This window comes from Budorcas taxicolor, chromosome 13 (assembly GCF_023091745.1).
Source record: "Budorcas taxicolor isolate Tak-1 chromosome 13, Takin1.1, whole genome shotgun sequence".
Lineage (NCBI taxonomy): Eukaryota > Metazoa > Chordata > Mammalia > Artiodactyla > Bovidae > Budorcas > Budorcas taxicolor.
This window is the reverse complement of record NC_068922.1, coordinates 74,834,370-74,850,157: the sequence shown is the minus strand read 5'-3', so window position 1 is coordinate 74,850,157 and position 15,788 is coordinate 74,834,370. Positions and strand designations below refer to the sequence as shown.

At 52.6% G+C, this 15,788-nt stretch overlaps 1 protein-coding gene across 1 annotated transcript in view; it reads left to right on the top strand.

Annotated features, from left to right (window-relative positions):
- The window catches only part of CDH22 (cadherin 22), an 83,055-nt gene that overhangs the window by 26,755 nt on the left and 40,512 nt on the right, over window positions 1-15,788 (top strand). The window contains exons 3-4 of the mRNA XM_052651116.1: window positions 2,729-2,848; window positions 13,704-13,871. Of these exons, the coding sequence (XP_052507076.1) occupies window positions 2,729-2,848; window positions 13,704-13,871 (288 nt within the window). The remainder of the gene's footprint in view (window positions 1-2,728; window positions 2,849-13,703; window positions 13,872-15,788) is intronic.

The window sequence follows — 15,788 nt, the reverse complement described above, 5'->3', positions numbered from 1 at the left end:
CACCCCTCTGCCCCCCAGAGCCAATGGTTAAACATTTGCCAGCATGTCACTGCATCTACCTCATCAAGTTGACATGAGGACTGAAGGAGAGAAGAGCCGTGACGGTGCGCTGTAAAATGCAATCTGCTAAACTTAGGGGGATGGCACAAAGTTGTCCTACAGCATCCACAAGTCTGGCACCCATTTGTCTGCTGACTCTGGGGAGCTGCTGACTTGTGAAGGAGGTGGGAGGGAGTGTGGGGCCTGGGGAACGAGGGGTGAATCACTGACCCTTCACCATCCCCATGCATCCGCATTAACTGTAATGGCTGCAGTAAAGAACCCCAGATTGGGAAAATGATTCAATCATCCCCGCGGGAGTCCCTGGGATACGGCCAGGGAGAGAGAGAGAGAGCTCAGCCATGTCCCTGGGGAGTCACTCAACCCAGCATTGTGTCTTGCCCTGGGGGTGGGGGCAACATGCAGAGGAGAGTGACAGGGAGATCCTCTCTTATAACAGTTACAGCAGCCACTATTTATTGAGCACCCACCATGAGCCTGATGCTGTATGTATCGTCTCTCATTTCAGCATGTCTGTGAGGGAGGCTTGATTGTGCCATTGTATACAAGCATGCAGTGCCTCCTGAGAAGACAGCAACAACCTGCGTTTATTGAGTTCTTAGCGTGGGGGTAGGCACTGTCCTTGCTGCTGAATACGGAAATCTATTTGAATTCTGAAATCGATCCCAGGAGTTTGGTGGTGGTACTCTCACCCTCATTTCACAAAGGAGGAAATTTAGGCAAAAATGGGATTCATGACAGTCCCAAGGTCAAACTACTAAGAAGTGGCAGAGCCACTGACTGTGATTCAGCACACCAGGCCACCATCCAGAGTCACTGTGTGTGTCTGTGCTGACTCTGGCTTCCAGAGGACTTTGACCTTAGAGAGTCCTGGGTTCAAGTCCCACCACTTCGTCACTCTGTGTCCCCATTCAGGTCTTTTCCCCTGTTTGACCTCTTTCCCCACCTGTAATTTAGAGAGGTCCACTCTGCCTTTCAGAGATGCTATGAGAATTAGAGATAATGGATTTAAGTGGCTGGTGAAGCTAGGCATGCCGTGAGTGCTCAGTAGCATCTATTACTCTCTCTTCTCTCTGTTTAAGAGGAGGGGCCTGGGATCATGCCCTGGCCCTGAATAGAAGACCCCTGGTTACCTAGCATCAAGAGAGAGGGGGCTTGCCCAAACCTCTTCCTCTCAGCTTCTCCAGGCAACTCTGACATGGTTGATGCAGAGCTGGAGCCGCCAAAAGAGAGAGGCGCATTGCAGGGCCAGTTTAGGAAGCTGGGAGGGGGGGACACGGAGAGGGAAATGAGAAATGCAAAAGAGTGAAAAATAAATACATGTGTCTGTCTGGAATGATCGAGGGCCCCAGGCTGGAGGCGGGAGAGGCGGGCGGCTGTCTGGGCTCAGCAGAATTGCTGCAGTAGCACTTCCAGAGCCTCACTCATTAGCCAGGCAGTGAACTGGCCGCACCCCCCAGCATGCCACCCCGCTGGCCCAGAGAACCCAGCCCACCAGGAGGGCTCTACTTGGAACCTTAGCAGGGCACCCAGAAGGGGACATCTCCTTGAAGTGATGCCTGAGTCTCATCCCCCTTGGGTCCCATCCCAAGCCTTCATGATTCCCTCTTGGGTCTTATCCCCGCCTCTCTGGCAAGGTTCTGATGGACCACTCAGCTTAGCCCATCCCTCCATTCAACCCCTCCCCCACCCCTTCCATCATCCTCACCCTGTCCAGCCTCACGTCCCAAGCTCTGCTTTCGTCAAATTGAACATGATGTCAAATTAGAGCCATCTCTGGGACAGGCCGAGAGAAGCTCCCAGTTTAATGAGGCAGCGTCGAAAATCAATAACTTAATTGCCACTGTTTGATGGACTTTTATCCAATTTATACTCTCCCCAGCAGCCTACGTGCAGAGCATGAGGAAAAGTGTGTGTATTGGGACTGGGGACTGTCTGGACACCGGCGGGGAGGAGCGAGGAGGGCACCAAGGACCACAGCCAACTACTTCCCAAAGCAAGAGCTGGGTGCTACTGTTCCTTTGCCTGGGGGCCAAGAGACACTGGCCGCTGAGTCTCAGTAAACTTGGTTGTCCTTCTGCATTGACCTCCGTACATGCCCCCTCCATGGTGGGGATGGGAGTATAGAGGGTGGGAGGAAGAAGGCAGAATTTCCTTGAGAAATCAGGACGGGCTGGGATGGGTACAAAGACCCCTGCTTTGGGAGTAAAATGCATCGTTTCCAGTCTCAGCTCTAACTCTGACTGTGATGACCTTAACTGGTGAAATTAACCATTTCCACCACCACTGAGAGAAGGCTCTGAGCCTGTTCATTGTGCACTGGGAGTTTAAAATGCGTTCCATCATGAACAAGAACCAGGATTGTCCCCATTTTGCTGGTGAGGAAACTGAGATTCCGAGAGGCTCTCTTCTCTCGCCAGAGTCCTGCGGCCGGGAAAGGAGATTTGAATCCAGATCTGGCTCCATGGTCCTGCTCGTGCTACTGGGAAGGCCCCCAGATCTGGAAGCAGGTTGGGGCTTAATGTGGACAAGGGGACTGTGAAGGGATTGGCTTCAGTGACCTCCAGCCTCAGTCTCCTTTCCCAGCTTCTCGTGGGTGGGGAGAGGTGGAGAGAATGAGCACAGCGGCGCCAGCTGACCTCCGTCTCGCTTGTTCCCCCGGGCCCAGGCACATCGGTGATGCAGGTGATGGCCTCGGATGCGGATGACCCCACGTATGGCAGCAGTGCTCGACTGGTGTACAGCGTGCTGGATGGCGAGCATCACTTCACCGTGGACCCCAAGACCGGTGAGGGGCGGGGCCAGACCAAGGGGCGGGGCCATAGGCGGGGCAGGGGCGGGGTAGGCGGGGCAGGGGCGGGGTAGGCGGGGCAGGGGCGGGGTGGGCGGGGCCAGAGAGGAGGACGGCCTTCTGCCCTCAGCCTTCCAACCAACAGTGCTGAGGTTAGGACAGGATACCGAAGCATCTCGCTGGATCCAGGAGACCCCAGGGTAGCAGAGAGGGAGGGCAGCCAGGCAAGAAGAGAGGACAGAGCAGTAGAGGGATAAATGGAGTGGGGGCACCTACGAGCCTGGCACGGAAACCAAAAGGCGGGAGGCAACCACTATGGGGCTCCTGAAAAGATGGCAGAGATCTGAACTCAGTGGCCCCCCACCTTGGCCTAGGAACTAAACTGGGCAGACGCGTCCGCAGTCCATACGAGTCGGCCATAGTCATAAGTGTAGCTGGGGGCCGACAGGTAGCGGGGGACAGTAGTGGGCCTGTGCAAGGCACATTTTCGGCAGTTGTGAAACCTCTGTTCAAGTGACAGTTGTTAAGGATCTGATGGGAAGACAGAAGCCAAGACTTGGCTTAGGGAAGGTCTTGGCTTACTGCTTTCCCCACCACCAGCAAGCAGTGCTGCAGTACCCCTCCCCACTGTCCACTGCTTCACTCACTCTGAGGCTAGAACCTGAGTACATCCCCGGGTGGGGGAGCGGCTTGCCGGAGTGGCACAGATGATAGAAGGAGGAGGCTCAGAGAGGTGAACTGGTTCACTTGAGGTCCCACAGCTGGCTGTGGCTGCCGATGCCAATAGCAGTGCCCTCAGTGTCCCTGGGACTAGAGAAGGCAGGGGTTGAGACATCAGACACTGCCGAATGCTTATCGAAAGTCACCATGGGGCTCCTAGTCCAGTGGGGGCAGGGGTACAGGCGTCTGCTTGGGCAATTAGGATGCCAGTTTCTTGGAGGCAGTGGTAGCAATCTCCAAAGGATAAAGTGCTGGCCAGACCAAGATGCAGAGAAGGGCATTCCAGGCAGAGGGCATGGGGCAGGCAAAACTGGGAGGAAGAGAACAGCCTGAGGCGTACGGGGAATTGTAAACAACTCAGGCCTGGGGAAGAGGCTTGTGGAGAGGTGACGTGGAGAGGCTGGCTGGGGCCTGGCTGCGTCGCGTGCAAGGCAAGCAAAGCACTTGGATTTTATTCTAAGGGCAGTGAGGTGGGAGGGTGTTTGATAGATTTGAGATTGGGATATTGTGTGTATGTGAGTTCGTTTTGTTTAGGGGGAGGGTTCCAGTCTATAATCACATGCTCTTACACATAATATCTGCATTACTTTTTTTCTTTGCAAAACTAATACATTTTAGAAAACATTCAAACGTGAAAGGAATGTTTTTAAAAAGAGAGGAAAGAAGAGCACTCTCACCCTCAGAAGTTGCAACCCCAAAGGGAGCCACGTGGTGTATATATCCTATGAGACCTTGAACTCATTCACTTGAAAAATATATATTTTTTAAATAGATAATACATTTCAAGATTCGAAAAGTCCAAATTTGGGAGCTTCCCTGGTGGCTCAGAGGTAAAGAATCTGCCTGCCAGTTTAGGAGACACAGGTTTGATCCCTGGTCTGGGAAGATCCCGCATGACACGGAGCGACTAAGCCCATGTACCACACCCCACAGCTGCTGAGCCCGTGCGCCTAGAGCCCGAGCTCAAAAGCAAGAGAAGCCACAGCAGTGAGAAGCCCACATCCCACTAGAGAGAAGCCTCCACTTACCGCAACTAGAACAAGCCCACACACAGCAACGAAGACCCAGCGCAGCCCCCAAAATGTCCAAATTTGTATTTAATGGAAATTTTTCACCCCTTCTAGTCCCCCAGATACCTGGTCTGTATCCCCAAAGCAACCAATGTAATTTTCTTGTGTATCTTTCCAGCTATTCTATGCATGTACAAGAAAGTAGGTACATGTATTTGTTTGTTTTTTCACACAAATGGTAGCTATAAACACACACTATACACACTGCTTGCCTTTTTCACTTAACAATACATCTTGCAGATTATCCCATATCAGCACATAAAGAGCTTCCTCATTCTTTTATTTAACAGCTGTTGTGGATACACTGAAATTTATTTCACCAGTCCCCTCTTGATGGACACTTACGCTGTTTCCAATCTTTTCCTACAACCAACAATGCTACAGTGAATAACCTCATACATATATCATTTTGTGCTTGTGTGAGTGTATCTGCAGGATAATTTTCGGGAAGTGGAAAAGCTGGGTCAAAGAGCATGTGCTTTTGGAATCAGGATAGATAATGCCGAAATGTACCAGATTACACTTGCGAAGAGCCGCCTAGGAGAGAGCCTGTTTCCCCTCCCCCTTGCCAACCCTGTGGGTTCATTGATGACTTTAAAGCAGGAAAGTGACATGCTCAGGTTTTCATTTTAACAAGATCCCTCGGGCTGCCCTTGTATAGCATGGCTCAGAAGCAAGCACTGAATTCAGGGACACCCAGGAGCCTGGGGTGCCAGCAGAGAGCCCCAAAGGACAAAAGTCAAAGCCTGCGCCCTTTCTCAGCGCCCACCCAGACTCCTTAACTTGCTGCATCTGTTGGGGGCCAGAGATGATTTGGGATTGCTAGCGAAGATTCGTGGAGATGCTGAGGAGGGAGAATGAGGGGTGACAGTGAGATCCTGCAAAGGGTGAACCTTGGAGACCTGGGTGAATGCACAGGACTAGATTAAGGAAGGGATCTGGGCTTTCCTAACATCGGCACCTGGGATGGGAAGGGGCACCATCTATCAAAACAGAAGGATGAGTGTGGCTTAAGAAAACTGTCGAGGGGCAGAGGAATTACTGAGTATGCTTCAGGATCTGGTACAGAGCTATTTAATTCGATTTTAACTCCGTTGGCTTTAAGATGAGAGGAGGGAAGAATCGTCTAGAATGGGCCATCTGAAATATGGGCGTAAAGCTCCAAGAGCGCTTGGGACTCTGAGCTTTGGCTTCCCTGTGTGCACAAGAGAGATAATAATACTCCTCTCACGTGACTGCTGGGAGGGTCCAATAGAATTCATTCATTCCTTCACCAGCCCTTTGTGGAATGCCTGTGGAGGTCCTGCTGCCTCCAGGCCCTAGGAAGGCAGCAATAGGCAGACCCAAGACTCTACCCTCACGGAGCTTTTAAGTAGGAAATACAGAACACAAGCACACAAACATGCAACATAATGTTGAGTAGCAGTGAGTGCTAGGAAGACACCTAAGCAGGATAAGAGAGTAGACTTAGATGAGGAAATCAGGACAGACCTTTCTGGGGAGGTTACACTGGGGCTGAGCCTTGAATGAAAGTGAAGGGGTCGGCCACCCGGTATCTAGCACAGAAGATGCAGGCCAGGGGACAGTGAGGGTGTGATGGGCTCAGTGCAATCCCTGGGGATGATGGGGATGCGACCTTCATGCCTTCAGCCTGAGAGTTCATCAGCTTTAAGAAGGGGATGAAAAGGCAGGACAGAGAAATAAGGGCAGGGCCAGGACCGAGTCTGGGAGGTGACAGGGGTGGGCAGATGAAGCATCAGACTCCAAGAGAATGAGGAGGATGGTCAGGTTCTAAGAAAGAGCATCCATTCCCCACCCCCCCTACTCCCCCACCCCCCCACCCCCACCCCCCCCACCCCCCACCCCCACCCCCCCTCCCCCCCCCCCACCCCGGCCCGCTGCAGAGAGTTGGGAGGAAGGTGGCAAGTAGGAGGCCGTGGAGCCTGGGAGGGCAGGAACAGTTCTCAAGAAGCTCGAAAGTGGGCACGGGGCAAGGCAAGTGGAGAAACACAAACGGGGTCCTTGTTTTCAGGATCCTTCAACTTCCATAGTCTGAAAGGGTCTTTGTGGAGGTATTGCCGAGGAGGGACTCGATGTTTCCTCCCCGAGCCTTCGGCCCCACGGTAGGAGCCGCCCTGGTGCCATTTCCAGCCCCAGCTCCATTTCCCCAGCCAGGAATATTCCGCTGATGCGGGTCTATATTTAGCAGCCGCGGCGAGGTACAGTCTGTTCTCGCTGTGCAGATAGCAGGGAGCAGAGCCGGAACGGGGCCTGAGAGGAAGGTGTAAGGGAAGGGAGGGGGCGGGGCGCCACGAGGCCCGTGCCAGAGGAGGAATTAGCGTGTGTGTTTTAAAGGCCAGGCCTGCCAGCAGACCCCCCACTGGGAAAACAGGGATGGCATTTGCGGGGCTAATGAGGCGTCACTTGGGCTCCAGGGCCCCTTCTGCAGCATTTGGAGGGGACCGCGGGGACGGGGAGGACAACAGCTGGATCTGGGGGCGTCGGGTGAGGACGAGGCTGTGGGGAGCCGGGGCCAGGTTCTCATTACCAGCCCCCGCCCAGCCACCATCCCAGCAAGAATAGAAAGCCTCTGGCTCTCAGAGACTTCAAGATCTCTGCTGAACGTTCTTAGCTGAGCCAGAAACACTGGCTTCCTGAAGAGGGAATGACACTCACGCTTCTAAGTGCCAGATCCCACATCCCGGGGGTCAGGATGATGCACTGGATCTGGTTTCTGCCGTCATGGGCTTTTGTTCCAACAGAGAAGCCAGATACAGATAGACAACTACACCCCGGCTGCGAGAGGCAGGCAGAGGGTCTATGGTTGTAGGTCCGTAAATCAGAATGTTTATCGAACACATGCTATGTGCTGGAATATATAGATAAGATGATGAACAAGGCCACTGTGGGTCTCAGCCCTTGTGGAACTGATTTATAGGGTCCACAACCCAGGGCTTGGGGAGGGGGAATCCTCAAGGCATCTCCAAAATGTGGGGCCTGCTGCTGAAGCTTTGTCTCATTTAACCCACGTAAGAGCCCTTTCCACTGAGTAGTCCCATTGTACAGAATCGGAAACTGAGGCTCAGAGAGAGTTAAGAACTTGCCCAAGGTCAGATAACATATAAATGGTGGAAAGAGGGCTTGAACCTGTATCAATCTGACTCTAAAGTCCCTCATTTTTGTGCTGCTTCTTATCTGACTCTGTGTGGCCCTGGGACATGATAGCCCCTCAGTAAGGCCCTGATAAATGAGTCAGTGAATGAATTTTCAGAGCCAGATTTTTCTTCAGTAGTTTTATTTATTCGTTTATTTTTGGCTGTGCTGGGTCTTTGCTGCTGTGCGGGCTCTGCTCTAGTTGCGAAGAGTGGTGGCTTCTCTCACTGTGGTGTGCAGGCTTCTCATTGTGGTGGTTTCTCTTGTGGAGCATGGACTGTAGGGTGTACAGGCTTCAGTAGTTGCAACTCACAGACTTAGTTGCTCCTTGGCCTGTGGGATCTTCCCACACCAGGGATCGAACCTGTGTCTCCTGCATTGGCGGGCAGATTCTTTACCACTAAGCCACCAAGGAAACCCAGAGGCAGATAGTTTAAGAGCTGATTTGAGAATTTTGCCTCTGACTCTCAGGTGGACAGCAGCCTCCAGGATGCTTCTCCCCGAACTGGGGGTAGAAAGGGGTGTGAAATAGAGCAGATTGCAAAATATGGCATCAAGTCCTCCCATCCCTGAATTGGCCTCCTAGTAAAGTAACTTCAGCTCTTCCCATCAAGGGGGGAGGAGGGGTCTATTTCCCTGCCCCTTGACTCTGGGCCGCCTTACGACTTGCCTTGGCCAGTGGAATGTAGCAGAAGTGATGTTCTGCAAATTCCTAGGTTAGATCTTAAGAGACCTTGCAGCTTTCATGCTTCTCTCCTGGAACACGGTCCTGAGATCATGGTTTAAGGAAGCCAGCCCAGCCCACAGGAGGGTGAAAGAAGGCCTGGTGAACAGCCAGGATCAACTGCCCAGCATGTATCAATACATGAGGCCATCTTGGACCTTCCAGCCAGATGGCCCTCCAGTGAAACGCAGCTACAGGAGTGAGCCCAGAAGAGGAACGGGCTGGGGAATCTCGATTTCTCTGTTAGCTGTCTACCGCTATGTGACAAACTGTCCCCAAACACGGTGGCTTAAAACAGCAACAATTTATTATTTGTCATGATTCTGTGAGTTGGCTGGGCAGTTATTTTGCTGGGGTCACTCACATAGCAACAGTCAGCTGGCAGGTCAGCTAGGACAGCTGTGGCCTTTCACCTTGGGTTTCTTCACGGCACAGTGGTCTCAGGGTTCCAAGGAGACAAGCCCTGGCACACAAGGGTTTATCAGCTATCTCTGCTTCTGTCACACTTGCTGATGTCCTGTTGGCCAAAGCAAGTCCCATGGCCGAGGCTGGAGTCAGCATGGGAGAGGCTGACCCAAGGTGTGGATCCCAGCAGGCGTGGTTCCTCGGGAGCTATCACCATAGCAACCTGTTATTGGGTGTGGCCCGGGGGGACAGGGTCCAGAGGACAGCATGGCTTTAGGGTACCCACCTCCTAGTTGTCCAGAGAGGGCACCTGTTCACACACTCAGCACGGCTTCATGACCCATTTCTAGGGATGAAGACTTACGTGTCCCCAGTTCCTCTGGAGTCAGAAGTGACAGGGACAGCAAGGAGGCCAGTCACATAAGCATGGCACCTCACCCACAGCATAGATCTCAGTCAGACCCCTGCTCCCAGCCCCACTCAGAGCTGGGGTCACTGAGCTTAAGGTCCACAAGCTTATCCATGCACAGTGGCCCCATCACCAGACTCCACATCAGTGAGATCCTAGACATAAATGACAAAGCTTAGCCCATAGATTTCCTTGGTGGCTCAGATGGTAACGCGTCTGCCTACAATGTGGGAGACCTAGGTTCAGTCCCTGGGTAGGGAAGATCTCCTGGAGAAGGAAATGGCAACCCACTCGTGTTCTTTTTTTTTTTTAATTGGAGGCTAATTACTTTACAATACTGTGGTGGTTTTGGCCATACATTCACATGAATCAGCCATGGGTGTACTGTGTTCCCCATCCTGAACCCCCCTCCCACCTCCCTCCCCATCCCATCCCTCAGGGTCATCCCAGTGCACCAGCCCTGAGCACCCTGTCTCATGCATCGAACCTGGACTGGCAATCTGTTTCACATATGGTAATATACATGTTTCAATGCTATTTTCTCAAATGATCCCATCCTCGCCTTCTCCCACAGAGTCCAAAAGTCTGTTCTTTACATCTGTGTCTCTTTTGCTGTCTCACATATAGGGTCATCGTTACCATCTTTCTAAATTCCATATATATGCGTTAATACACTGTATTGGTGTTTTTTCTTTCTGACTTACTTCACTCTCTATAATAGGCTCCAGTTTCATCCACCTGATTAGAACTGATTCAAATGCATTCTTTTTAATAGCTGAGTAATATTCCATTATGTATATGTACCACTGCTTTCTTATCCATTCATCTGCCAATGGACATCTAGGTTGCTTCCATGTCCTGGCTATTGTGCTGTGATGAACATTGGGGTACACATGTCTCTTTCAATTCTGGTTTCCTTGGTCTGTATGCCCAGCAGTGGGATTGCTGGGTCATATGGCAGTTCTAGTTCCAGTTTTTTAAAGAATCTCCACACTGTTCTCCATAGTGGCTGTACTAGTTTGCATTCCCACCAACAGTGTAAGAGGGTTCCTTTTTCTCCGCACCCTCTCCAGCATTTATTGTTTGTAGACTTTTTGATAGCAGCCATTCTGACTGCCGTGAGATGGTACCTCATTGTGGTTTTGATTTGCATTTTTCTAATAATGACACTCCAGTAGTCTTGCCCGGAAAATCCCATGGATGGAGGAGCCTGGTGGGCTACAGTCCATGGGGTCACAAAGAGTCGGACACGACTGAGCGACTTCACTTTCACTTTTTCTTTAGCCCATCTTAAGTGCTCGACTGGCCCACCCCTCAGCCTGCCCCTCTGCCTGGCTCACGCAGGGAGCCCCCCACCATGTCTCTGGCCCGTGATCACTCCCCTGTCAGTCCATCTGTCAGCCCTCTCCTTTCGGCCCTCCCACCTTCTTTCTCCACCCCTCCCTGTCCGTCTGCCTCTCTGGCGTCCCTGGGGAGGTCTGTTCACGCTGCCCTTGCTGATCTTGGCCTTGCTTTCTTCTTTCTTTTGGTTTCTCTCCAGGCCTCTGTCTCTCCGTGGGTCTCCCTTTCCCTCTCCTCCCCTCCGTTCCCTTCTTCTGTGCCTCAAGTACATGGCGCTCTCTGTCTCTTTCCGCTCTGACCTCTCAGACTCCTCTCTGTCTGTCTCTCTCTCCTTCCCTCTCTGCCACCTTCATCCTCCTCCCTCTCTTCTCTCTTCCCTTCCTGCTCTTTCCTTCCTCCAGCCCTTCAGGGTAGAGGACACACAAGGGCACCTTCCCAGTACGGCCCCTGCCATCCTGGACTTGGGTCCTGCCCTAATTCCCAGAAGGGATTCCTCTAACAGTCCCAGTATTGAGGTCCAGCACCAGGGAGATGGGGCAAGGAGCCAGTGCATGACTGGAAGCGTGGCTTGCCTGATTAGGACGGAGATGAGCAAGGGCTCTCTCAGGAGCTGAGACAGAAGCACAGCATCACTCTATCAGAGGCCTGCACTCTCCCCTTGTACCTGAGGGTGGGTGGGGTGGGGGATACCAGGCTGGCTGGGCAGGGGCCCTCCTTCCTTACTGAGGTCCGGCAGAGCAGTCCACAGCATGGGCTCCGGCCCCAGAGAGCCTGCTGGAATCCTGACTGGGCACTTTCTCCGAGTGCGACCTTGGGCCAGTACTTAACCTGTCTGTGTCTCCATGTCCTCATCTGTAAACTGGGTATAATCACAGCACCATCCTCATGGGGCTGATGAGAAATTTAAATAAGGCAGTTCCCTTAAGGTGCTGAGAACCGTGGCAAGCACAGGAAAATGCACATCCATGTCAGTTATCGCTGTTACTGTCACATGCAGTTCTCATGAGATGAAACTCTGCACCAATTTTGCCCCCCAGGGACCATTTGCCAATGTCTGGAACTGTAGCTGGGAGGGGGAGGGCGCTGCTACCAGCATCTCGTGGATGGAATTATCCTGCCCAAGATGTCCACGGTGCCAGTTGGGGAAATCCTGCTCTTTGGGGAGGTATGTGATGGTCCCATTTTATGAATGATGAAACTGAGGTCCAGAGAGGTGAGGGGTTTTGCTCAAGATCACCTGGTCAACAAATAGCAGATCTGGAATTTATCCCAAGTTCGTCTGCTTCCAAGTCTCCCCTGCCCTTGGAAAGATCAGTCCAGGCCAAGGAGGAGTCAGGAGGGAGCTTATTGAGGAATCTTGAAGGCCGCTGATAGAAGGTCTCCATGACCCCGATTAGACAGACCGCACTTTCCGTATCTCCATGGGATCCCACAAAAGCAGGCACACCCCCTAGAGGCACCACCTCTGGCTCCCCCGTCACACACACACACACACACACACTATAGCCTCTCCTCCCGTTCCATTGCCTTTATTGGAGGCTAGGGGCTGTCTGGGGACATCAGGAGGGAGAGATTGGGTTTTATGGGGCGCATCGTGGGGCTGCTGGTGCGTGACTCCACCTGGTGCTCAGGCCCTGGGCACCACCTGCCACCACCTGGCGCTCACAGGTTGAAGTGGGTCAGGGGTGGGGGGGCTCTGACTGGTTCATCAACTCCCCCCTCCCGCCTGATCTCCCACCGTATAAGTGTGTGTGCAGGGAGACCAGAAGTCCAGCCTTCCCCTGCTCAGAATTCATCTTGCAGCCACCCCCTCCTGCTGCCCCTCTGCCTGCTTCCATTAACAGTTTGAAGGATTGTCTGATCAGCAATTAGCTGGTGCCGGGACAGAGAATCTGGGGCCGGGCCCTGGAGGAAAGGGCTGGGGTCCCCAGGGCTGGGGGATGACTTAATCGTGGAGGGTGTATGTGTGTGTGTGAGAAGAAGTGTGTGCTAGTAGCTATGTGCTATGCCTGTGCATGTGACCTCATAGGTGTTACCTGTGTATTTATGTATTAATAGTACGTCTAAGCGTGTGAGACATATCAGTGTTTATGTGCGGGCGAGTGTGACTCCATCGTGAGTGTGTTTGAGGGTGGCTGTCAGGCCGGTTCACTCAGTTAAACATTCACCAAGCTGCCACGCTGGGGCTGGCTCCGGGCTGAGTGACACCGACCCAGAATCAGACAGGCCAGGCTCACCCAGAAAATGTCGGGATCCCCCCTCATATGGGGAAACTGAGACCCTGAAAGTGGGATCGGAGGCTCAAGGCGGAGTCACACAGTGCCTGATTCTGGGCCCTACGCCTCTTTTTAGTAAACGAAACAGTCCATATTCTCTTCCTTTGGGGTTGCATGTGAGTGTGTGAATATGCATGTATGTGTGTGAGTGTGTGGATTGTATGTTAACATGTCTGTATATAACGTGTGTGTTTATGTGTACAAGTGGATGGGAAGGTGTGTGTTTTAAAGTATATGTGCATGTGACTGGGCTTCCCCAGTGGCTCAGCGGTAAAGAATCCGCCTACAATGCAGAAGACGTGGGTTTAATCCCTGGTCTAGGAAGATCCCCTGGAGAAGGAAATGGCAACCCACTCCAGTTTTATTGCCTGGAAAATCTCATGGACAGAAGAGCCTGGCGGGCTACAGTCCACAGGGTCGCAAAGAGTTAGACACGAACTGAGCAACTGAAGACACACGCATGCATGAATCTGATGTGTGTGAGAGAGTAGTGTGTGTGTGAGGGTATGTGTGTGTGGAGTGCTGAGTGTGAGTTATCTGTGAGCCTATCTGTATAAGCATGCGTGTGTGTGTGTGTCTGTGTGTGTGTGTGTGTATGCTGAGCCCCACACCTACATGGTGGTCGGATCAGTGTCTTCTGCATCCGCAACTCCCCTCCTGAACTTGAATGACCCTGGCCTCTGCCTGGGGAGGGGTCTCTGTATCAGTTGGCAGCTGGCAAGGGGCATCCCTGGCCTCAACCCCCCACTCACAGGTGTGATCCGGACGGCCGTGCCCGACCTTGACCGCGAGAGCCAGGAGTGCTACGAGGTGGTGATCCAGGCCACAGACATGGCGGGCCAGCTGGGCGGCCTCTCCGGCTCCACGACCGTCACCATCGTGGTCACTGATGTCAACGACAACCCGCCCCGCTTCCCGCAGAGTGAGTGAGGCCTTCCCAGAGGGAGCAGTGGGTCTGTGTGTCTGTCTGGTCATCCCTCCCGGCCGCTCTCTGACCTCAAGCTGCCCTGCAGTCTTCTCACCATAGAGGGACTCCCCAGTCTGTCCATCTGTCTATTCATCCAAGTCACCACAACCCCCTCCCCCCTCCAATCTTACTTTTTGCAAGAGACAGCCCCAACGTTGTCTGACTTTCCATACATCCATGTAGCACACTTACCACCCCTCCCCGCGCCTTGCTTCTGGCCGAGAGTGAGCCCCTGTCTGTCCACCCACTCCGGCTGGTCCTTGCACACACCCCTGTCATGCTTATTATGTGTGATCTGCTACTGATCTGAGCTTCAGAGGCACGCTGGGGATGGAGGGACAGACACAGGGTCTTTTAGACATACAGACAGAGGCTGCAGCCATGCCCAGGGGCACCTATCATTTGTGCATAGAAATGCCAGGGTCTGGAGAGACAGGTCTTTTCCTTCTCCTCTGAGCCTGGAGGACTCTGTGCTTCTGAACTGGGGGAGAGTGCTTTCCACTCTCTGCCTCCCCAGGCACAGCAGAGTGGGGGTGTCTTCTCTGGCCCAGTCCCTGCCCCCTCCCGTCAGCCCAGCCAGCCCCTCCGTCCCAGGTTCAGATGAGAAGGCTGTGCCCAGGAAGCTGCTGAAGCTGGCAGAGACTAACTGCCGTGGGGAGCCGGGCTGATCCCTATCGGGCGAGTCATTACTTGAGGCCTGCTGCTCACATTAGGCCCTGCCACAGGGGACTGACCCCCGAGAGATAAGGGAATCCAATCCCTTAGCTGAGAGCACATCACAGCCTAAGCGCCTCAGTCCAGACGCCAAGCGGGGTGGGCAGGGCCCGCCAGCCAGCTCCCCATCTTTGCTGTTCCCCGGGGAACCCGGTCCAGTAGCCGCCCTCAGCCACTCCCCCAGCCCAGCCCCACTCACTTGATGGGGAAGCTTCAAAACCCCTATGAAGGGGCGGGGGCCACCCAGTTTTCTGTGTGCCAGGCTGTGTGCCAGCCCTGAGCTGGAAGGGGTGGGGCAGAAGAGAGGCCAGGGCCCCTGGAAGACTCTTATTTATTCATTCATGTATTCTTTCTTTTTTTTTTTAACCTTTTCATTTTATACTGGAGTGTAGCCAATTAACAATGTTGTGACAGTTTCAGGCAGACAGCAAAGGGACTCAGCCATACATATCCATGTATCCATTCTCCCCCCAACTCCCCTCCCAGCCAGGCTGCCACATGACATTGAGCAGAGTTCCCTGCGCTGTACAGCAGGACCCTGTTGGTCATCCATTTTTAATATAGAGCCGTGTTGTTCATCTATTCTCTCTTTATTTCTTTATTGGGAAATACAGCACACAGACAGAAATGCATAAAATATAAATGTCTAGTTCAGCACATAATTACAAAACAAACATTCTTGTAACCACCGGCCAGGACCCAGAAGCTGCCACAAGTCCTTTCTTGATGATAACTTCTCCCCTTACCTTTTCCTCCAGAGTTAACCACCACCCACTTTCATGACCATCATCTCTTTGCTTTTCTTTTTCTTTTTTATCAAAGTATAGTTAGTGGATAATAGGGGCTTCCATGGTGGCTCAGATGGTAAAGAATCTGCCTGCAATGCAGGAGACCTGGATTCAGTCCCTGGGTGGGGAAGATCCCCTGGAGAAGGGAATGGCAACCCCCTCCAGTATCCTTGCCTGGAAAATTCCATGGACAGAGGAGCCTGGCTGGCTACTGTGCATGGGATCCCAAAGAGTTGGACGTGACTGAGCAACTAACACTTTCACTTTCTTTGATGTATAATATTATGTAAATTATAGGTGTACAATACAGTGATTCATAATTTTTAAAGGTTTACTCCATTTATAGTTATAACTAATTATAAATTAGTTG